Here is a 24060-nt window from a genome sequence, read left to right as displayed (position 1 = left end):
ATTTAATTAAGAATTTCTGTATTGCAAGATATTTATTTTTCATCTATCTAACATCTATCTATCTATCAGCTCAAAGTGTCCATGGGCTGTTTCTCACTGTTATTTAGTCTACAATGTATAAGAAATAGGTTCTTAAAAAAATAGACTTTTAACAATAGTCTTAATCTTCTACCTTCCTATTTTTTTCTCTTTTTAAAAAGCAGCATGAAGGGGCCCTGGGTGGCTCAGTGGTTGGGCATCTGTTTGCCTTCGGCTCAGGTCATGATCCCAGGGCCCAGGGAGCTGCACTGGGCTCCCTGCTCAGTGGAGAATCTGCTTCTCCCTCTCCCCCTCCTCCTCCCCCTGCTTGTGCGCTCTCTCTCTCTCTCAGGTAAATAAAATCTCTAAAAAATAAAAAGTAAAAAGCAGCATGGAGAGGTTGGAGCAGTGTTTGGAAAGGAAGGATGGGAAGGAAGGTGTTTTGTGTTTTTTTTTAAAGAAAAAGTGAAAAAGTTCACTGTGGAGTAAACAGGCCCCCCTGATTTATTTTAATTCCTTTGTGTTTACTTAGCGTAGGCTCTGCTGGCCAGTGATCGTCCTGTGAGCAAACATTCTGGAACCTCTTTGGAAAGAAATGTACTTGCAAGACAAGATTTGCCCATCAACCCTATCTTCCATGCCTCCAGGGCTGAGAGGGAAGTGACCAAAATGAAAAAAACCACAGGCAGATGGATCACAAAGCTTCATCTTAACACCACACCAGGACGCAACCAGTGCTAGACTCCGCGTTCTTCAGAGGCTGTGACCACAGGTAAAAAGCAATAGTGAACGTAGATTCAACACTAACCACCAGGGCGCAATCCTGAAGATGGGATGGGCTGGAGGCAATCAGCCCCTGGGTGTGTGTGTGTGTGGCAACCATGGCTCTTCATGGCTCTCAAAAGGCCCCATTGGGCAAAAGGTGACCAACATATGCAGCTCCTACTGTTTTTCAAAGTTGCAGTTCATGGATCAAGTATTTGGTTAACCCTCTTTAAATCTAAAAAAGCAAACAAAAAACTCAACAAGTAGAATCATGTATTTTTAGAGTATGAAATGAAAAGGAGCAATCCTGGATGATCCATCCCTCCCACGATTCTTTGCTCATGCCCCTAAACTCATGGTCACCCAGCTCCTCTCGGGGTCAGGGGCTTGCAGCTTTGCAAGGCAGCCCTCACTACCACCAGACAGCTCTCCTGGGAAGGAGCACATCCCATGCTGGGTTGGGTCTGCCCCCTGGGGCCTTCCACCCTGGGCTTCTGGAGCTTGTCGGATAGAGGCCGCCACAGGACGGTATCTGAGGATGGTCTTCTCTGGGTCTCTGGTCATTCAGAGCAAGCATTTTGAAGGCTCTCAACTGTTTTCAGATTACATGTTTGCTACCTCCCTGCCTTGCCTCTCCCGCCCCACGAGGCTCTCGAGCCTGCCCAAGTGCTGGGTGGGTCCTCTCCGTGATGAGCGGAGGGCCCAAGGGGTATAATCTTCTTTAATTGACGTTACTGCTAGCAACTCGGTCTAATCTTTGGAAGCTTTATGATAGCCTTGCCATTCTATGACTTCTAGATGAACCTGTAGTCAGCTAACGTGCCCCTCCCCAACATCAGAATCTTTATTACGTGAACTTCTATTAAGCCACCTGATGTTCCACTATTTGAGCCAGAGTATGGGTCTTTATATGTGCCTGGTTAAAGAGTGAAAAACTGATTCTCAGAGAAAGTAGGCATTTCATCTAAGACCCCATGACTCGTAAGTAAGGGTTTAGCACATCATTCCGTGATTGCATATCAAAGTCTTTTTCAGTCTTGACTCTCTCATCCAAAAAAGTATCCATATCACAAAACAAGAATTAAGCACACACACACATACACATACACACACCCCAGCCTTGCATGCATCAGGCATCATTTAAGTGCTTTTTATAAGTTAGCTAATGGAAGCCTCATAACTTTATGAGGTTAGTCCTATCATTATCCATATTTGAGGTTTAAGAAGGTTTAAGACACAGAAATTAATGAATTGCCCAAGGTCACATTGCTGATAAATGGCAGAGCTAAGATTCACACCCAGGCAGCCTGGCCTCCGAAGTGGTCTGCCTCGCAAAGCAACCTTTCCAGTTTTCTGTTGTTTACAGCTTTATAAAAATGTCTCTGATTTTAAGAATGTGGTAGTTGATTTACTCAGCATTGCTGATTTCCAGGCCTCATGTGTGGCTCTGGGTACCCATGTAGGACAGACAAGGGGAGGGTTGAGCATAGGGCGATTTTCAATCACTGATAACTGATTTATCAGTTTTAAGTGGTAGAAACCTGATTCCCAACTAGATTAAGCTTAAAAGGGGAGGTTTATTGGCTCATGTATCCAAAATAGAAGAGGAACAGATCTTGGTTTAGAGGCGATAGGATCTAAAAGCAAAGATGCTGTAGTTAGGGTGTGGGTGGGGTTTGTTGCCTGAAGAGGTGAGGGAAAGCCTGCCAGGCAGAGGTAAACAAAAACCACCTATCGAAGAGGGACCCTGGTCTTTGGTTACCAGCAACAGGCCTATTCTAGTACCAGGAGGATAAAAGAAATGTATTAGAAGGCATAGGGTGGCTTTTAGAATCATAAAATCAGCTAAAGAACCAGATTCATGGGGAACCTGGTGGTTCAGTGGTTGAGCATCTGCCTTCAACTTAGGTCGTGATCCTGGGGTCCTGGGATCGAGTCCCACATCGGGCTTCCTGCAGGGGGCCTGCTTCTCCCTCTGCCTGTGTCTCTGCCTCTCTCGGTATCTCTGTTGAATAAATAAATAAAATCCTTAAAAAAAAAAAAAAAAAAAGAACCAGATTCACCAGGAACAATAAATAAGGCAGCTTGAGGGAACCCAAGTGGCATGAGATTAACCGATAGGCATTTTTCCTAAAATGAATGAGCACCAGTTTCCCCCCCAGCCCCCAGGTATCTTCACTCAAAATTAGTGAGCTACCTCTGCACACCTATTAGAGGGGCTAAAATGAAAAAGACTGGTCATACCAAGTGTTGACGAGTATGTGCAGAAATATGAGCTCTCACATGTTGTCAGTGGGAATGTAAAATTGCACAAACTCTTTCCAAAACAGCTTAGTTATTTCTCAAAAAGTTAAGTGTGCATTTATCATCTGACCCAAACATTCTACTTCTGGGTGTTTACCTAAGAGAAATGGAAGCATGTGTGTATACTAACGCGTGTACATGAATGTCCACAACACTTTGTTCTCTATAGCCCCCGAGGGGAAACAACCCAAATGCCCATCAAAAGTCAATGAATAAACCAGTATATGCACATGTTGGGATACTACTCAGCAATAAAAAGGAATGAACTCTTGGGATTCCTGGGTGGCTCAGTGGTTTAGCACCTGCCTTCGGCCCAGGGCATGATCCTGGAGACTCAGGATCGAGTCCCACATTGGGCTCCCTGCATGGAGCCTGCTTCTCCCTCTGCCTGTGTCTCTGCCTCTCTCTCTCTCTCTCTCTCTCTCTCTCCTCTCTCTCGCTCTCTGTGTGTGTCTCTCATGAATAAATAAAATCCTTAAAAAAAAAAGAACGAACTCTTGATGCACACAATGCGATAAATGAATCTAAAATAATTATGCTGAGTGAAAGGAGCCAGTCAAGAGGTTACATATGTATGATTCAATTTGTGTAAAATTCTAGGAAGCACAAGCAAATCTATCAGGACAGATAGGAGATGAGTAGTTTTCTGGGGAGAGCAGCTTAGAAGAAGAAATTAGAAAGGAGAACAAGAAAACTTTTCGAGGTGATAGATATGTTTACTATCTTGACTGTGATGATGGTTTCATGGCCATATGCCTATGTCTCATTGTTGCAGAGCATATAAATACATAGTTTGTCATATGTCAGTCATACCTCCAAAAAGCTGTTAAAAATGTTCTCTACAAAGTCTCCACTAAAGATTTAAAGAAAGAGATGATAATTTTCCTCTCCTGATCACCACTATTGGAGAAACTATTAAATGTATTTTAATTTCTTAACATGTCTTTGGTAGGTTAGTCTTTGGAGTATTGGCTCCAGTGGGTGTGGAATGCCCTGGGGGAAGACAGCATTTAGTTTATGGTTTCATACGGCCCCACACACTTCCTTTTTTTTTTTTTTTTAAGGTTTTACTTATTTATTCATGAGAGACGCACAGAGAGAGGGAGAGACACAGGCAGAGGGAGAAGCAGACTCCCTGTGGGGAGCCCAATGCAGGACTCGATCTCAGGACCCTGGGATCACACCCTGAGCTGAAGGCAGATGCTCAACCGCTGAGCCACCCAGGGATCCCAGGCCCACACACTTCTACACAGAAAACTTGTAAATTAGTAAATCAAAATTTTTATGTTTGTAGAAACATTAGAAATCATCTAGTTCAATTGTGATATTGAATAAGTGAAGAAAATTGAGAGTCAGAGAAATCATTTGCCTATAGTTATTTGGCCAGTTTAAAAAAATCGTGGTGTAATTACTTAATTAAAAAATTGGGGCAGCCAGGGTGGCTCAGCAGTTTAGCGCCACCTTCAGCCCAGGGCATGATCCTGGAGACCTGGGATCGAGTCCCACATCAGGCTCCCTGCATGGAGCCTGCTTCTGTCTCTGCCTGTGTCTCTGTCTCTGTCTCTCTCTCTCTGTGTCTCTCATGAATAAATAAATAAAATCTTTAAAAAAAATGATCACACTGGGCAAATGAAAAGCCCCCTCAAAATAATTACTAACAACAATCTGGACAGATTATTTAATTTTGTTTGGTTGGTTGGTTTCGGCCTCTTCAATAATGTCCGTGACGTATCCAGTCTGGAGACACTCCCTCCCCATAGGAAAGAGCTGGAAAGACGTGGAGTCCCTTGGCTGATAATGCCTTTCTGAATTCAGCTGTTTCTCCACCAAGGTTTGGACACGGATTCCTCAAACACGGTGGCCTGGTGGTAGCTCCCATCTTCTTTGTGTCAATGAACCGCTAGGGACAGTAATCATGTTTGTCTGATTCCACCATTTGGCCTTTAAATTATTGTTTCTTTATCTGAGTATAGTGGACACACGTGGTTACTTTAGTTTAGGTTTACACCGTAGTGAGTCAGCTTCTCTGTAGGTTATGCTCTGCCCGTGGCAAGTGTAGCTACCACCTGTCACCATATGGTACTTTCACAGTATCATCAACTATAATCCCTATGCTGTGCCTTTTGTTCTCATGACTTATTTATCCCATAACTAGAAGCCTATATCTCCCACTGCCCTTCACTCATTATACTCATCCCCACCCCCTTCTCCCTGGCAACCATGAATTTGCCCTCTGTATTTATAGGTCTGATTCTGCGTTTTGTTTGTTTATTCATTTTTTGGTTAGAGTCCACATTTAAGTGGAATCATATAGTATTTGTCTTTCTCAGTCTGACTTATTTCACTTAGTATAATGCCCTTTAGGTCCTTCCATATTGTCACAAATGGTAAGATCCCATCCTTTCCTATGGCTAATATTCCATTGTGTCTTCTTTACCCATTCATCTATTGATGGACACTAGTTTGCTTCCATATCTTGGCCTTTGTAAACAACGCTGCAATAAACACAGGGATGCCTATATCTTTTCAAAATAGTGTCTTCATTTTCTTTGGGTAAACACCTAGTAGTAGGATTATGGGATCATATGGGGTAACTATTTTTAATTTTCTGAGGAAGCTCCATACTGTTTTCTGCAGTAGCTGCACCAGTTTGCATCCCCAGCAATAGTGCACAAGGGTTCCTTTTTCTCCACCTCCTTGCTAACACTAATTTCTTGTCTTTTTTTATTTTACCCAATCTGACAGGTGTGAGGTGATATCTCACTGTTGTTTTGATTTGTATTTCCCTGATGATCAGTGATATGGAACATCTTTTACTGTGTCTGTTTGCCATATGCATCTCTTCTTTGGAAAAATGTCTGTTCAAAAAAAAAAGAGAAAGAAAAAAAAGAAAAATGTTCAGGTCCCCTACTCATGTTTAAATCAGATTGTGTGTGTGTGTGTGTGTGTGTGTGTGTTCCTTTGGCATGTTTTTTAATTTGTAAAGAACAACAATAACAACAAAACAAAACCAAGAGAAGTTTCCAACAATTAGATCAACATTATTTAAAAAGTGGTACTCACTGAAATACTTTAAACAATCTTTCTAGCACATTTCAATAACAATTTTGGCACAACTTTAGCTTTTTTCCTAATTACGTTTTGCAGACAAGTGGCTAACCATTTGCAATATAAAATAAAATGATACTTCTGAAGCATATCCCCACACAAAACTTGTTTTCAGAAGTATGGAAAATGTAAAGTACTAGTACATGGAAGTACTAGACTAAACAATGGAGGAATGTGAGTTATACCTCCTTTGTGGTATATGCTCAGTGCATGTTCTCTATGCCTTTTGAGAACTCCCCTTTCTCCACGTGCCCCCACCCCACAAGATGAGCCCTTTAGAGTCTGTGATTCCAACACTCCCTGGACACAACTTATGTTTTTGGATTAGAGGCAGGGGTGCAATAGGCCAATATACTAGGTGAACTGTGGGAATGAGCTTCTCTTTCCCATGGGTTAAAATTGAGGTAAAGGGATGCTGGTCCACTCGTCAGTGGTGCCAGAACTGGGATGGCCACAATGTGGATGAACAGTGTATCAGAGAAGGAGAGGGAAGAGTGAAGTGGGTGCTCAGAGAGAAGCAGAGGGGAGAAGTGAAGAGAAGGAAGCAGGTGAGAATGAAGCAGCTCTGAGAAATGGGAAAGACACTTTGGCTCCAGGTAGGGTTTTATTTCTGGGTTCCAGAATCTCATGTGGCCTGGTTAAATCTCCTGCCTCCAGGTTCCACTTTAGATTTCAAGTATCATAATTAATTTCCCTTTCGTTCAACTAGCTTCTATGCCTGGCAAATTAAAAACCCTAAACTGAAGCAATCATCCTGGCAAAATTCTCAGTAGGCTATCACAAGCAGAACCCCTAACAGAAAATTTCTCTGAAAAGAAAAAAAAAGTCTGTCCTCATAAAAATTAAAGATTTCCCTAAGAAAATCACACACAAGATTAAATTAGAAGAAGATTTGGGGACAGAGAACTACCTCTACGACAGACTAGGAGCTACATTGTTACTGTCATTGGAAATCCACTGCGACAGGTAAATATGCTAAGGGCAACATCAGCAAAGATCTCAAAATAGACCATTTCCAATAGAAGAAATACAAACAACCGATTTATATATAAAATGTTCAAGTCCAAAAAAAAAAAAAAAACCTAATCCAACAATGATGAAATAGTGTTTTTGGTGTAGCAGGGTAGGCAGGCGGCCTCCTAACTGGGCCCCACTTCCAATGTTGCCTTCACTGTGGTTTTCTTGAACACAGCGGCCAGAGGGCGCCTCTTGAATCGTCAGACCAAGTCACACCTTTATGCCACCCCTGCGTCTGGTTCCCGTCTTGGCTAGAGAAATCCATCCCCCCCAGGACCTCGAAGCAGCCCCCATCACCTCACCAACCGCATCTCCCACTCCAGCCGGCTGCCAGGCTGTGGCCCTTTGAACACACGAGGTGTGATTCAAGCTCTAGAACCTGCTGTTCCCTTGCTCCAAATGCTCTTCCCCCAGATAGCCTCACGCCGGTTCCTTTATCTCTTTCAAGTCTTTGCTGGCAAGTCACCATCTCAGGGAGGGGTTCCCGATCCCCTGTGCTGACGGTGGGCCCCCCCTCCCCTGAGCGCCCACCTCCCTCCCTGCTGGACGTGGAGCCTTTACCACCTTCTGGTCCACAGGGGGCTTATTCACCTTCTTCCTTCATTGCCTGTCTCTTCATCCCGAGAACCCGGCTCCCCCAGGGCACGGATTTGCCCCTAGCCCTTGGCACGCAGCCCTGCCTATAGCAGGCGCTCAGAACCCACTTGCTGAATGAATGAATGAACTTTAAAAAGCATACGATCAGTGTTGGGCCAGGTGCGGGAAGTGGGCACTTTCACACACTGTCCATGAGGATGTAAACCGGTGCAATGTTTCTGAAGGATGAGGTGGCAATAGGGGTCAAACGCTTAAAGATGTGTATCTCTTATAGAACATTAATTTTACTTCTAGAAATTTATCATAAGGAGGGGTGCCTGGAAAAAAAAAAAGGAGGGGGGCCTGGGTGGCTCAGTGGTTGCGCATCTGCCTTTGGCTGGGGTCGTGATCCTGGGGTCCTGGGATCGAGTCCTGCGTCAGGCTCCCTGCATGGAGCCTGCTTCTCCCTCTGCCTGTGTCTCTGCCTCTCTCTCTGGGTCTCCCATGAATAATGAATAAAATCTTAAAAAAAAAAAAAAAAGCATAATAGGGGATCCTTGGGTGGCTCAGCGGTTTAGTACCTGCCTTCAGCCCAGGATGTGATCCTGGAGACCTGGGATCGAGTCCCACATCGGGCTCCCTGCAGGGAGCCTGCTTCTCCCTCTGCCTGTGTCTCTGCCTCTCTCTCCGTGTCTCTCATGAATAAAAGAAATTTGTCATAAGGAAATAATATATTAGTTAGAACCTTTCTGCTTACAAAAAAACAAGAAGACACTTAGGCCAGTTTAAGTAATAATGGTGAAGTGATTTAATACAAAGGTACATTATAAGCCGCATTACAAAGGAAGAAAGGGAGAATGCATTATGATTATGTGGGACGTTTAGACATCTCTGTCCCCCACACTGTCCCCAGGACACCGTCGGAGACAGAGTTTTGCCCACAGAAGGCTTAGTGGCCAGTGCTCTTTGAACCAATACTGTAAGAGCATGAGGAAAGGAGGACTGGGAAGAAGGCAAAGCCGACCTGTGACACCAATGCCACAGTCAGTGGCACGGGGAGCTCCGGAGTTGTCCCATGTGGAGGAAAGGAGCCAGGCTTTTATACCCACATATCAAACAGTCTTCGGACGTAGGTTGCCCCTACAGAGGATGGGTGACCTTGGCCCAGGCAACTCCTTCAGCCCAAGGGCAGGGCCTGGGAAGTGACCCAGCTGTGAGCCATCAGCAACACACATTCCTGGCATCTGGGAGAAGGGACCCCTCGTCCTGATGGGAGGACCTGGACAGTGCTCCACAGCGTGTCCCCTACCTATGGAATTTAAAGAAAGCTTTGAAAAAAAAAATTTAAAAAAAATAAAGAAAGCTTTGTTCTTCCAAGCCTTAGAATAATTGGAACCAGACACCTGGATGTCGACAGGCCCTCTCTCTCACCTTTACTGTTTTCTTTTCTTCCTTTTTTTTTTTTTTTTTTTTTTTTTTACCTTTACTGTTTTCTATGTGCCTCCTTCACTCTGGACTGTTTTCCCTTTCTTGTTCCACGCGGTCAAAGGCTGTTTCCAGCAGCCCCCAATTTAACCATTACGGCTCCATCCTCAGCGAGTAACCCAGGATGGCCCAGCTCGGTCCATGTCCACTCACTGACCCACCAACGACTACGGGAGCGGGGAAATGCAGGATACAAACATGTTGTACCATTTCGATTCGAGGAGGCAGAAAAACGGACAAACCCAGGCCTGCATGTGCCATATCGATAGAGTCAGGAAAAAACCCTCAAAGAATATAAAGTGAAATGTTAAGAGTGGTTCTTTTTTAATGGTGGTGGTAGAATTAACAACGGTTTCTCTCTCCTCTTTTTCTTTTTAAAGTTTTATTTATTTATTATTAAGAGACAGAGAGAGAGAGACAGAGACAGAGACACAGGCAGAGGGAGGAGCAGGCTCCATGCAGGGAGCCCGACGTGGGACTCGATCCCGGGTCTCCAGGATCACATCCTGGGCTGAAGGCAGGTACTAAACTGCTGAGCCACCCAAGGATCCCCTATTATGCTTTTTCTTTTTTTTTAAGATTTTATTCATTATTCATGGGAGACCCAGAGAGAGAGACAGAGACAGAGACACAGGCAGAGGGAGGAGCAGGCTCCATGCAGGGAGCCCGACGTGGGACTCGATCCCGGGTCTCCAGGATCACATCCTGGGCTGAAGGCAGGTACTAAACTGCTGAGCCACCCAAGGATCCCCTATTATGCTTTTTTTTTTTTTTAAGATTTTATTCATTATTCATGGGAGACCCAGAGAGAGAGACAGAGACACAGGCAGAGGGAGGAGCAGGCTCCATGCAGGGACCCTGACGTAGGACTCAATCCCGGGTCTCCAGGATCATGCCTTGGGCTGAAGGGGGTGCTAAACCGCTGGGCCACCCGGGCTGCCTTCTCTCTGCTTTTTCTTTTTGCATGGGTGTAGAAAAATATTTTTGTAACTGAAAATAGTTTTTAGAGGCACCTGGGTGGCTCAGTTAAGCGTCGACTCGTAAGTTTGGCTCAGGTCACTGTCTCAGGGTCCTGGGATCGAGCCCCACATAGGGCTCCAGGCTCAGTGCAGAGTCTGCTTGTCCCTCTCCCTCTGCCCTTCCTCACCTTGTTCTCTCTCTCTTCTTCTTCTTCTTTTTTTTAAATTTTTATTTATTTATGATAGTCAGAGAGAGAGAGAGAGAGGTAGAGACATAGGCAGAGGGAGAAGCAGGCTCCATGCACCGGGAGCCCGACTTGGGATTCGATCTCGGGTCTCCAGGATCGCGCCCTGGGCCAAAGGCAGGCACCAAACCGCTGCGCCACCCAGGGATCCCTCTCTCTCTTCTTCTAAGATAGGTAGATGATAGATAGATAGATAGATAGATAGATAGATAGATAGATAGATAGATAGTAGCTATATAGGCAAATATCTTTTTTTAAAAAAGTAAATAGTTTTTAAAAGGAAGAAGTAGGCACCTGTCTCTGGCCCTTTACATAAAAAGGGCCACTAGTCATAAGGTATAGAAAGACTATTCATATAAAGTAGATTTTCCGGCACCTGGAGTGAAAAAAAAAAAAAAAACTGACTTGACTTTGCAAAGCTTATTCCACCAAGCTGCAAACAAACTAAACATGGAAAAACCACTATTCAGCAGTTACAATTAACCTTCTTACATCTCAGCACTCCTTAATCCTCTGTCAAGTGATCACACTCTAAGCACAAACTTGGAACAAAACCTTCTATTTGCTTTTGCCAAAATGTAAACCATTGATGAGAATGTTATCAATACCGGAGCATGCTACCCCCTAGGAGGTCCAGCACACAGCCTATTTGGGGTCACTCTATTGGCTTTTATATTTACATTAATATAGTCAGCTGATGTTTACTGAGTAACTATGTGCTGCAAAATATAAAGAAATACATGGGGCGCCTGGGTGGCTCAGTGGGTTAAATATCCGACTCTTGGTTTCAGCTCAGGTCATGATCTCAGGGTGGTGAGATTGAGCCCCATGTTGAGCTCTGTGCTTAGCAGAGTCAGCTCTCTCTCTCGGATATCTAGATAGATAGATAGATAGAATCTTAAAAAAAAAAAAAGAAAAGAAAAACACAACAGAACCCTACTCATAATCAGCTAAGGATCCAGTAGGTAGAAAGAGATAGAATGCATGTGTGTGTATGTGTTATTCACAAATATACATTCACAAGTATATATGTTATATATATGTGTGTGTATATACACACTCAAATAATTAATTATAATAAATTGTAAAATATATTTAGATCCATACCTGTACGTGAAGGGGACAGCGTTCTCTGGGAATTAAAAGGATTGGTGACTTCTGGGTGGGCCGCTTCAAGGAGAATTTCAGTGTCAATGACTGGGGCTCTCAGCTGAACAATATCATTATACATTCATTTGTTTGGATGGTTTTGTCTGTTTTAACCAAGCATCTGTATGAGCGTATCACTATACTGCCATGGTCTCTGCACAGGCTTAAAAACTAAAAGGAGGCCAGAAAGAACTGGTATTAAATATTTTCAATTAAATGAAACTCTAACTCCAGTTGTAGGGGAGGGAAAAGAAAGGTGAAGTTTTAAGACCCCTGGGGGGCACTGGGAGGGTGGAAAGGACTTTAGAATGTTGTATGGTGTCAAGCCTGACTTTCTCACTCAGAGATGCCTGGATCTGACCCGATTACTAGAAGACAGGCAAGCACCAGTTCTTCCCTGAAGGAGATTTGTCCTGCTTTAAAAAAAAAAAAAATGGCTGGAGAAATGAATTAGCTGTTTCATTCCATTAAGTAATGGGATAAAAATGCATGTTGAATGGTAGAAAGCCTAATGTTTCCCATCATAGCTGGAGAGGCAAAAAAAAAAAAAAAAAAAAAAAAGGCTTTTAGGATTAAAAGGAGACTTTGCTTCAATTTGCAGGGACGAACTAAATGCACTAATGTGCCTGGGATGAAAGGGGGGAGGGGGAGGATGGGGGGGGTGGGGGATGGGGGGAGGGGGTGGGGGGTGGGGGAGGACCTGGAAGAGAGCTGTTTCACATTCTGAATGTTTTCTTCTTTTTGCTGGGACCAGTGCTCTACTTCACCCCATCTGTCTCTGGGGGTTATCTTTCTCCAACTCACATTGTTCTCCAGAGGAAACACAGGAAACGCAGGAAGACAGACCCTGAGACAGCTGGTTTCCCTTCACAGCTCCAGAGGTACTAGGCGCCTACAACATTTTTAAAGCCTGGGAATCAGACTAACCCAGAAAATAGGGAGCATTGGGCAGCCTGGGTGGCTCAGCGGTTTGGCGCCTGCCTTGGGCTCAGGGCCTGATCCTGGATCCTGGGTCCCAGGATCGAGTCCCACATGGGGCTCCCTGCATGGAGCCTGCTTCTCCCTCTGCCTGTGTCTCTGCCTCTCTCTCTGTGTCTCTCATGAATAAATAAATAAAATCTTAAAAAAAAAAAAAAAGAAAAGAAGGAGCATCAATGAAGTCTCTCATGGATAGAATAAACACTCAATAGGGAGTTACTTATTGTACCTCAGATGAAAAACTTTCAATCTTACTTGTAAATTGTAAAATACATTTCATCCTGACCCTCATTGGCTCCAGAACCTACCTCTTTTGACCGCTTGTAATTCGGGTGAGCAACGTTTAGGTGTCCTGGTGGCACTGACAGTCGGGGCCAGGCAGGTTTTAAGGACCTCTTTTCCTTCTTCTTCTTATCTCTACTGCTTAGCGGGCTGCCTCCCACAGGTCGCCCTCACCCAGAGAGGTTTCAGGGCAGGCTGTCTCCAGGCACTTTAAAAATTTACCCCCCGTTCCTCCAATTATATGATGTTCCTTTCATTTGGTCTGCCCAAAACATATGAAAAACTTCTATCAAAGCACTTTGTAAAATCTTGAGTTCCTAATAGGTGTTTTGGATGTACACGCTGTTTGCTTTATTAATTGGACTCCGTGTCTTTGTGTATCTGAGCTCCTGGCACATCATCATCATCATCAATAAATGTTTTGCCAAATGAAAACATGTGTAATTTCTAAACTGGATTAAAATTGGAGCATCAGCTCTAAACTCATTTTTTTAATAGCAAAATATTTATTTATGGCATTAGGCTAACTTTTATCATAAAGGGTCCTCAACAAGCAAACTATACCAATGTGTATGAATATGTTAATGATAACAATTGATCTCTGGGTAGACCTTTTTCTAGAGAATGGTGGTGTGCTCTAGTTAACCAACTGTTGGAGCTCTGAGGTGGAAGTCCTGAACTCTAAGATCCCCCTTGCCCCATAAGGTTGCTGTGAGGTTCAAATGACAAGATGTATGCAAAGCATATCACACAGTTGCCACACTCATTTTAAGCTGGGAGCAAAATTCACTAGAATTTTGTCTTGACCATCTTTGTCACCATCTTTCTTTCTTTCTTTCTTTCTTTCTTTCTTTCTTTCTTTCTTTCTTTCTTCTTTCTTTCTTTCTTTCTTTCCTTCTTTCTTCTTTTCTTTCTTTCTTTTTAATTTATTTATTCATGGGAGACACAGAGAGAGAGCAGGGACACAGGCAGAGGGAGAGGCAGGCTCCATGTGGGGAGCCCAATATGGGACTCAATCCAGAAACTCTGGGATCAGGCCCTGAGCCACCCAGGCGTTACACCATCTCACTTTCTAATAAAAAGGCCAAATTTCTGTGTGTGTGTGTGTGTGTTTCAGAATCAAGGTTAAGGGCAGCCCCGGTGGCGCAGCGGTTTAGCGCCGCCTGCAGCCTGGGGTGTGATCCTGGAGACCCAGGATCGAGTCCCACATCGGGCTCCCTGCATGGAGCCTGTTCTCCCTCTGCCTGTGTCTCTGCCTCTCTCTTCGCTCTCTCTGAATGAATAAATAAATAAATCTTAAAAAAAAAAAAGAATCAAGGTGAATGGACAGAGACTAGAACTGAGAGGCAGGAGGATGGAGAGCAAGATTCTTGCCTGCTGTACCAGTTCCTGAATCTTCCGAATAGTGAGGAATCTAGGTGCCAGGTGAAGGTTAAGGAGAGTAAACAGAAACAGAGAGACCAGTGTGCACCATAGGGAATAGGGTTGGGGGAGAGTGCAGGAAGCCCATATACTGAGGGCTGGGAGAGAATTTCGGAAGCTCCAGAGCGCTCTGCTCCAAAACGGTTGTGGGATATGATAAGAAAAGGGGAAAGGGATTTTCAAGAAGTGTTCCTGGGAGGGATGCAGTAGATACCCTATAATATTCTTCATGAAATTCTAATAGAGGCTATAGCTCTTTTTTAGTTACTTTGGCCAGATAGACTCTTGCTCAGAATGCAGCTGTAGGCCATTTGGGGTCTTGGAGTAGATATGTCTTAGGATTAACTCTATCATTTTTAGCCTATTATTAACATAAGTGAATATTTACCCATCCCTGAATATTGTTTATATGAAAATAAACCCTACTGGTTCATCACATATGACCAGAATTAGAATCCCAGTTGAGGCTCAGCTGGAAATCCTAAAACATGCAGAAAATAATTTTCTTGATGTTGAATCCACTGTATATTTTGAAAGAGATTTAAATTATTTGAAACTGGAAAATTGATGACAAAACACGTGGCTAACTTAATGAAAAAAGTCCAACTGTTTCGTTGGCACTACATAATAGTATAAGCACGTTTTGCAAAATAATCAATTACAATTTTTGTTTCCTACAGGTTGTGTCAGTGATGTCACCATGCCTGTAAGTAGTCTGGGAAGCAAATATATATGAAGTTCAAGAGTCGGGCATTGCTTTTATATATGGGAAAAGATGGACTAGTGAGGAGAGGACTTGTTGGCATAAGACTGGGTGCTTACTGTCAGAGAAAATCAGGCTTTTTACTGAATATTGTGGAAGGTAATCCTCATAGAGAGAGGAAGAAGTACCATATTTATTACATGTCCACTCTGTGCTTTATTTAATCCCCAGAGTGACCCTAAAAGGCAAACATGTGTGAGTTGCCTGCCCAACCCCTTCTTTCCCCTCTAAGCTCTGTATTGGGTTTTCTTTAAGGAATTCACCTCAGCCAAGGGTTAATTCACTCAGTTTTGGGTAACCTGTGATTGACCTCTACTCACCCTTTCTCTCTGGCCACAGCAATGATTCATGGATGAGCATGTATTCCAACTCAGGCCAATGAGGGTGAGATACTCCAGGACTCCCACTTCCTTTGGATGGAGAGGTAAGACTGTATAATATCTAGGACCCCTGAAGCCATTTTGCTACCACAAGGGGAGAGTCTGGAAGATGCCATGAATGGCGGGGATTCTGTGTTCTATAAAGACAGTGAGGGGCACCTGGGTGGCTCAGTGGTTGAGTATCTGCCTTCTGCTCAAAGTGTGATTCCCCAGGGTCCTGGGATCAAGTCCCACATCAGACTCCCTACAGGGAGCCTGCTTCTCTCTCTGCCTCCATCTGTGTGTCTCTCATGAAAAAATAAATAAAATATTTTTTAAAAAGTGACATTGCACGGCTGAATCAGCCTTCCCTATAACTCACTTTGACTGTGGGTTTGTCCATGTCAGGGCCAATAAATTTCCTTTGTTTGTTTGAGCTGATTGGAATTAAATTTTCTGTCAACTGCAATCAAAATGTTGTAAACCAAGTGATGCAGAGAGTACCTCTATTTTTCAGAGGAAGAAACTGAAGTCCTAAAAAATTTAAATCTGTCTCCAGTCACATAGATAGTGAGAGGTGAAGCCTACATTTGACGCCAGATCTTTCTCTCTCTCTCTTTATTTATTTATTTATTTATTTATTTATTTATTTATTTATTTTAAATTTTATTTATTTGTTCAAAGAGACAGAGAGAGAGAGAGAGAGAGAGAGAGAGGCAGAGACACAGGCAGAGGGAGAAGCAGGCTCCATGTAGGGAGCCCGGCGTGGGACTCGATCCGGGGTCTCCAGGATCAGGCCAACCGCTGAGCCACCCAGGGATCCCCCCCACTCCGCTTTTTAAAGATTTTATTTATTTATTCATGAGAGACTGCTGAGCCACCCGGGCTGCTCCTCTCTCTCTTTTTTAAAAAGATTACTTATTTATTTGAGAAGAGAGAGTGCACAAGGGTGGGGGGTGGGGTGGGGCGGGGGATGCTGAGGGAGATGGAGAATCCCAAGCAGACTCTGTGCTGAGCACTGACCCCAATGTGGGCTGGATCTCAAGGCCCTGCGATCATGACCTTAACCTAAATTGAGGGTTGGACATTTAACCAGCTGAGCTACCCAGGCACCCCTGAAGCCAGATTTTTTCTGACCAGCATCTTTCAAGATGTACTGTGGCATTGGAGAAGTTCCAGGGAGGTAGCACATGAAAACTTCCCACTCTCAAACCTAGATTCAGTCAAATCCAGTGTTTTATAAGTTATGTGTTTTATAGGCTATGTTTCCATTCAGTAGTAAGAGGAAATGTTCAAAATGTTCAAAAAACTTTTTCCATCATGCTTGATTTCTAAGTTGTAGAAAGGTCCACTCTAGTGCTAGCCCTTTCTTCCCTTTATAGCTAGTATTCTTTTTTTTTTTAATATTTTATTTAGAGAGAGAATGAGAGATAGCATGAACAGGGGAAGGAGCAGAGGGGAGAGAGAGAAGCAGACTCTCCCTGAGCAGGGAGCCTGCTCGGGACTCGATCCCAGGACCTCAGGAGCATTACCTGAGCCAAAGGCAGACGCTTGACTGACTCAGCCACCCAGGTGCCCCTATAGCTAGTATTCTTTATTACCAATTCTATAAAAGTTAGACTCATTTTCCCAGGATATCAGAGGTATTGAGTGACATTTCCTGGAACCGTTTAAAGATGAGGCTCTCTCAAAGTTCAGACCAGAATCCCTAGTACTTGATAACAAATGCAATAATAGGTATGCAGGGCTTGAAGTAAGAGCCACTTCAATTGTTTCTCTCCATTCAACCTATTTTACACACAGATAATCAGATTCATCTTTCTGAAGGTCAGCCTTGACCATACCACTTCACAAATATTTGCCCTGGTTTCCTGTCCATACCAGCAACCTCCAAAGTAAATACCCCAAGACTTCCATCATCTTATGAAAAAGTAGAATTTCCATGTATAGTTATTAGTTATTTTTACGAATGGGGAGGAGATTAAGCTTTATTAGTATTTTATGTATAGGTTGACACAGACTCGCTTACTCAATTTGTATGTTGGAAAATCCCACGTCACATACATCACGTACAAGTTATCCTGGGGGAAGAGAGGGAGTTCCACTATAGGGTGTGGTTGCCAGTACAATTGACTCATCTTTTCCCATTTGGCTCATTGCAACTTACTGCTATTTACATGGCCAAGTTAGTTGGATTTATGGGTTATATGCTTTTTAACCAAACTAAACCTTACCAAATGAACAGATGCCTTTAAAAGATTCTTTTAAAGAAATCATGCATCAAAAATCATAGTAATAATACAAGCACAAGTAAATCTAAAAGAAATAGAACTTACATGACTCCTACACTTGGTGCAAGCTCTTTGTCAGGTTGTAAAGTAAAATAATGATGATATAATAAGATCTGATTAGAAGTTGACCAGAAATTCAGAAATTATCAGAGAGACTTTAAAATATGGATTTATAGGCTGCCTGGGTGGCTCAGTTGGTTAAGGATCTGCCTTTGGCCCAGTTCATGATCCCGGGGTCCCGGGATCAAGTCCTGCACTGGGTCTGCATGGAGCCTGCTTCTCCCTCTGCCTATGTCTCTGCCTCTCTCTGTGTCTCTCTCATGAAAAAATAAATAAAATATTAAAAAAAATTTTAAATAAAATCTTTATTAAACTTCACCTTAAGGGTATATTGTGCCTTGAGTTATTAGCTTACAGCAATAGTACATGTTTGTGTGTGGGGGTATATTCATATATTTTCACATATTGGTGGGTAGTAAATAATCTGTTACTGGAAAATAGAGCATGAAAAAATTTGAGACCAGACTTTTGAATAATTAATTCAAATATCCTGTTATCTCAAGTCCTTATAGAAAGCCTGCAGGGTTCAGATAACATAATAAGTATTGAGGCAACAGTTTGGCCTTCTCTATATGTCCCTGACCTACATGTCTAGCCTCCTACAAGTCCTTGCTACAGCCATATTGTCCTGTCCACAATTCTTCTCCGATTTCCCACCTCTTTCCCCAAGACTTTCGTCATGCTCTTCTCTCTTAACTAAACCCCACTTTTCCCTTTCTCTATTCTGTTTGCCTAATTTCTGTCCATACTTCAAAGCATAGTTTCAACCTTCATGAAGCCTTCGCCCATTTTATCAGCTGGAAATAATTTTTCTCTGCTCTGAACTTCCACGATATTCAATCTGTATCCTCTTATGGCCTTGTCATTTTCCCATTTACAAGGATTCTCCTCAAGGACTGCAAATTTCTAAAGATCTGAACACATGTCTCGTTCATCATTGACTCCTTTGATAGAATTCTAGCACAATGCCTTGTATACCATAGGTCCTTAGTAAATACTTGTTGACTGAATGAAGGATGGATGAACGAATTCCAATCGGTGCATTGTCTGATGTGTTCTATTTTACAACAGTATACAAAGGAGTTTTATGAAAAATCCATCATGGGAGTAGACAAGATTTGAGCCCAGATTGTGATTTTAATCATGGAAATACACTTCTCTTTTTAGCTCTGTTATTTAATTAGAGATTGTGTAATTCTCACCCAGAGTTCCAAGCTATTTAGCTGATTTATAACTCACAATGTAATCAACTTGAATAAGTCATCTTATTGTGGACACCCACATTAACCAGAAGAACCGTGGCCATATTAGGGAGATTTGATTTGCAGCCAAATCTCCTTATACCCTCTTGAAAACAAAACTGGCAGAAATCCAACTGCTCAAGTCAAATAGACATTTAGCTTACACTGTGCATTAGATATGCCTGGTGACCTCAGAAAAATACACACAAATGGAAATGCTGGCTTAAAGTACTATAATATGATTATAGTTCAGACACAAACTTTTACTTGAGGGCAGCCATAATTGCTGTACTTTTAGCTAATGTGCACTTGAAAATGTACTTGCTTTTAAGCCTATAAAAAATTCCAAAGGATCTGCTATACTATTTACCAGGAAATAAGTAGTCTCTTAAACATGTATTGAAAACAGACCTCTTTTACCCTTTCTTTTTCCTTGGCCACTCCAAACCAGTGGTCATTTTCGACATTTCAAAAAAATCCTATCACAAAGTTAAAAAACAATAGGACCTGTGGCATTTAGAAGATTCAGACCTAGGGCTCATAGTAATACCTATGGTCCCATCACCTATTGAACTAAAATTTCCTTTAAACTGAGCAGTTAACAAGAAATCCATTATCTTGGGTCAGGGATAGAAGACCTTTACGGCCTGCTTTTGAGTTCCAATTTCCTTTCCCTTCATACCCCCCCCCCCCCACACACACACACATCCTTTCTAAAAACACTTTCATTTCGCTTTGGAAGTGATATAATAAGGGCTGAATATAAACATTGCTCAGTAATATACAATTCCAAATCTGTGCCTAGCCAGCCAAAAGCTACCTCCCCTTTTAGCATAATTTCAGTGGGATTATTTTCTGCTACTTGATAAGAAACACTGCAGGCAAATTGAGAAAGTTTTCAATTCTTAAGGATTCTTATGTATTTCTTCAAATTTTACTTCATTTCTAAGATCCAGGATTGCTCCTGCGGATATAATTTAGGCACCCTCTGGTGGTCAGTAGAACACTACTAACTCTCCTAAACATTACTCTGAATTATTTAATCTTAAAGGCCAAATTTACAATTATGACATACATTTTTTTCCTGAATAGTTTTGTCATCTAAATCTTCTCAAATCAAATACTGCTTCCATTTCCTGTATGTGTATGCCTTTACCCTATGAAAGTGCTATATATATATATATATATATATATATATATATATATATTTATTTATTTTTAAAGATTTATTTATTTCTTAGAGACACACAGTGAGAGAGAGAGAGAGAGAGAGAGTCAGAGACACAGGCAGAGGGAGAAGCAGGCTCCATGCAGGGAGCCTGATGTGGGACTCGATCCCGGGTCTCCAGGATCAAGCCCTGGCCCAAAGGCAGCTCTAAACCGCTGAGCCACCGGGGCTGCCCCGAAAGTGCTATTTATAAAGTCGTGAAATGCCCTGCAAATATTAGGCAAGATACTAATTCAGAAATATAAAGATTGCTTTATCTTCAGAAAGATAATAGTGGGGGACTTGTCTGGATTAGAGGAAACATTACTAAAACATTGTTAAATTATTAAATTATTAAGGAAAACCTTATTAAAAATAGACCCAAATCCACTCTAAGCACATTCACACCATAGAAATAAATACTCTAACTGGTAACATAGAGAGACAGTATACATCAGTATAACTCAGGAATAAAAAAATGTTTCTATCACATTTGTAGACATATGCTCTGTGAGATTTTCTTCAACAGCAAACTTCTGCACTATTTTGGGAACAGTGCTAATAGCACTGGTATTCCTAGTGTTTAAAGCTGTGTTGACATGATAAAGTGCTATAATTTCAACTTGTTATCGTGAAGCAGAAACCGCCTCATTAATTTCTGCTTCATTCAAAACTGAGGAACAAATCAATGTTTACCAGTGGGAACAAAGCTAAATGAGTAACAAAAAAGAAAACCCCAAACACTTGCAATATGTCATTAGTTTAAAATGTAGAAAAGAATTTTAGAGCATTGCTTAAATTCTGTTTAGTCCACAAAACTTACATAAAAATGAGAAACTGTTTTAGTAAATTTGACATGGATTGCTCAGTGCATACTTTTATTTTAATCCTGTTAAACCTGAGAAAGGGTATATAATAAATATCACATTAGTGTTACATACTGTGGATGAAATCATAGTATCAATAATTTAATAAAATATGACTCTTTATTGTACCGTCTTTATGAAAATGTGACCTATGGCTTTAGACTGACCAGGCATCCCGCTCGTTAAATATACTGAATACATAAATGATATACTAAATATTCAAATAAAAATATCTTCTCTGTTTTATCCATAATCCAGTTATTTTAAATATTTTAAAATATTGCAGAATGACAGCTAAACCTAAAAAAAGACATTAAAAAGACATCAGAGATAGCCCTGTCCCTTTATTTTACAAATAGGAAGAACCAGAAAGAGTAAAACATTGGCCTAAAAATCTGACAACTACGTAACAGAACAAACAGATCTGGCCATTCTAGGTGTTAAACACAAAATTAAATCTTTGAATGAAAACATAAATGTTGTAAAAGTCAACTTACTCTTCCCCCTTTTAAATAAACAATCTAAGGTACCGCCCACAATAATCATCTCCAAGGGGTTACCGCCCTTCCTTACGCTGAATCTGTGGTTGAAAGCCTATTGCTTTATTTCCAGCTAGGTGAGAACAGCAACACTCTGTATTCCTCGTTAGAGAATACGACATAAAAATGAATCTTATTTTCAAGGCATGGCACTCTGATCAAGTAGAGAAAGCATTTTGTTATTAGGAAATCAATTGAATCACTGTGGAAAGCTAGATGTTTAGGGAAACATAGTACATTGAGCTGTATTGCTTCAAACAGTATCCTAAAAACCTCTCTTGCAAGGGATGTGTGTGTGTGTGTGTGTGTGTGTGTGTGTGTGTTCGTACTCTGGGTGTAGGAGTGCCCAGACTTGTATAGAAAAGAGGAAGAGGAGGGAAGAATGTTCCCACCTGAATCTAAGCTGGGTCTATCACTAAGATTCAGCTGTGTGCAGCCACAACGGGTGGGTGCAAGGCTGGTCCCGTAGCCAAAGCTTGGCTGTATAATGGGACTGTGAGTGTGAACACAGGATTGCACCCCAGGATAACCCCCCAGGGTACAGAGAGAATTACCAGCCAACCCAGCTGTACCAGCCAAACACTGGTGCTCTGGTACCTCTCTAAGAGAGTTTAACAAAGAGAAGAGAAAAAAAGCACTTTTTCTCTCAACCTGATTGGACACATAGTTCTGAGTTGAAGAGCATGTGAATAAAGGCCCTTTGAGACAAAAATTCAACTTCCCAAATTACAAGAAGACCCAAACATGCAAAATGACTGAAGACAAAATGGTCCCCTTGCCACTCTGTTTCTAATACTAAGCAGAGTTTTCTTTTTAAATTCAAACCATGTATCCTCTAAATTGGTGGGGGATGGAGGGTGGGGGAGGTGGTCAGGGAGAAACACCAGATGCCTCAGATTTTCCTCTTAGTTCTGCCACTAAAAGGTGAACACATTTGGGAAAATCTTTTGACTGCTGGGCCCTCAATATCCTTATCTTTAAATCAGGGGAGTTTGGTCCTTTCCTGTTCAAAGATCCATGCTTCCATGTGAAAGGTAAAAAATTCAAAGTATAAAAATAAAACTGAGATTACAAAGGATATCTGGGTCCCTGAATAGGCCATAATCCCTCTGAGATCCTGGGAAGCAATTCTGGTGAGTGTATAATATGTACGTAAGCATTTTCCAGGAAGAGGGACAGTATTTTCATCAGAGCCTTAAAGGGAAATTAAGTTCCAAAAAAGGTTGAAGATCACTGGTTGAGGCAGCAAATGCTGTCTTTCGTTTCTGATTTATCTGATTTGCAGAGCAGATCAGCAGCAATCTTTACATGGTTATAAAATCTGTCCCACAAAGCCTTCTTAAGTATCTCATTTATCTTCACGAGCTGTGTGTTTATGATTTTTCATGAGCAGCAAGGCTGTTCAGAATCAAGAGCCCTTTTCATTAAGGCTTAACATTGTGGGGATTTCAACGTTTATTTTGATATTAGTAGCTGAAGGAGAGCCATTTTAGTTCATCAGAAAATTTCAAGCATGCAGAATCTCATACGTTTGCGTGTTCAGGTTGAATTATTTTACTATTTCTTTTTTCTAGAGTTAACTGACATGAAACAAAAGGCTTGGCTCCTCCTCCCAACTGGCTTTTCTTTTTCTTCTGATGGGAGTCTGTTGTGAAATGATGATGAATTAACTGTGGTTCTGTTTGTAGTAGTAATTGTAATTTTTGTAAGGATTTGATCCTCAAGACACATTCAGTAGAAGATATGTTTATATAATATTCTAATAAGAATTAGTTGAAAATCAGAGAGAAGCAGAAAATGACATTAGGGAATCTGAGGACCTGTAAAGAGGAAAGATGATTTAGGAAGACATGAGAACCAAAGAGAAAATCTACAGGATTAGATGCTGAAACAGTAACCAATCCCTAAGAAACACAAGAAACGGGGATTTTTTTTTTTTTTTAACAGAGGGAACACACATAGCAAGTAGAGAATACTGAATTTTCGAATACATAAAATGAAAACGACACAAAAACCTCATAACCGAGCTTTTCAAGAGCATCTCTTGTGGTTGATCATCTCAAGGCGTTATATGGCTTTTCGGTAATTAAGGCAAAGACAGAGGCGAGCAGCGGAGAACATCATAGAATGAAGGATGTTGCCAGTGATTATCAGATAAATGCAAAAAGCTCAGGGGAACAATCTTTTGTGGTATAGAAGTGCCAATCAGTGCGAAACGTGCATTTTTTTCCCTGAGATAATATCAAAGAGGCATCAAGTAAAAGCAAGAAAATTAGATTTTAGCATTGGCCTTGTATCACATTATTGCAGGTAATCCCTTGCTGCTTCTTAAACGACTCCCGTCCCCTCCGATCAGTGGCCCCCGAGGCTCCGAAGTCCCGGCGGGAAGGCCAGGCCCAGCCGAGGCCGGAGCCCCAGGTCACGCG

General features: G+C 41.9%; 1 protein-coding gene across 4 annotated transcripts in view; it reads left to right on the top strand.

Annotated features, from left to right (window-relative positions):
- CHN1 (chimerin 1) overlaps positions 1 to 24060 on the top strand; it is a 224027-nt gene that overhangs the window by 3028 nt on the left and 196939 nt on the right. For 3 of the 4 annotated variants that reach the window (XM_035697151.2, XM_035697144.2, XM_035697150.2), the window contains exon 1: positions 15411 to 15495. In XM_035697151.2, coding sequence (XP_035553044.1) covers positions 15420 to 15495 — 76 coding nt within the window. In that variant the 5' untranslated portion in view covers positions 15411 to 15419. Of the gene's footprint in view, positions 1 to 550; positions 791 to 12380; positions 12508 to 14988; positions 15015 to 15410; positions 15496 to 24060 lie in introns of those variants that run through there. The other variant, XM_035697138.2, reaches the window with a different exon arrangement.

The sequence above is a fragment of the Canis lupus genome, chromosome 36 (genome assembly GCF_003254725.2).
Source record: "Canis lupus dingo isolate Sandy chromosome 36, ASM325472v2, whole genome shotgun sequence".
Classification (NCBI taxonomy): Eukaryota; Metazoa; Chordata; class Mammalia; order Carnivora; family Canidae; genus Canis; species Canis lupus.
The sequence above is the reverse complement of the archived record's forward strand: the minus strand, read 5'-3'. Positions and strand labels throughout refer to the sequence as shown.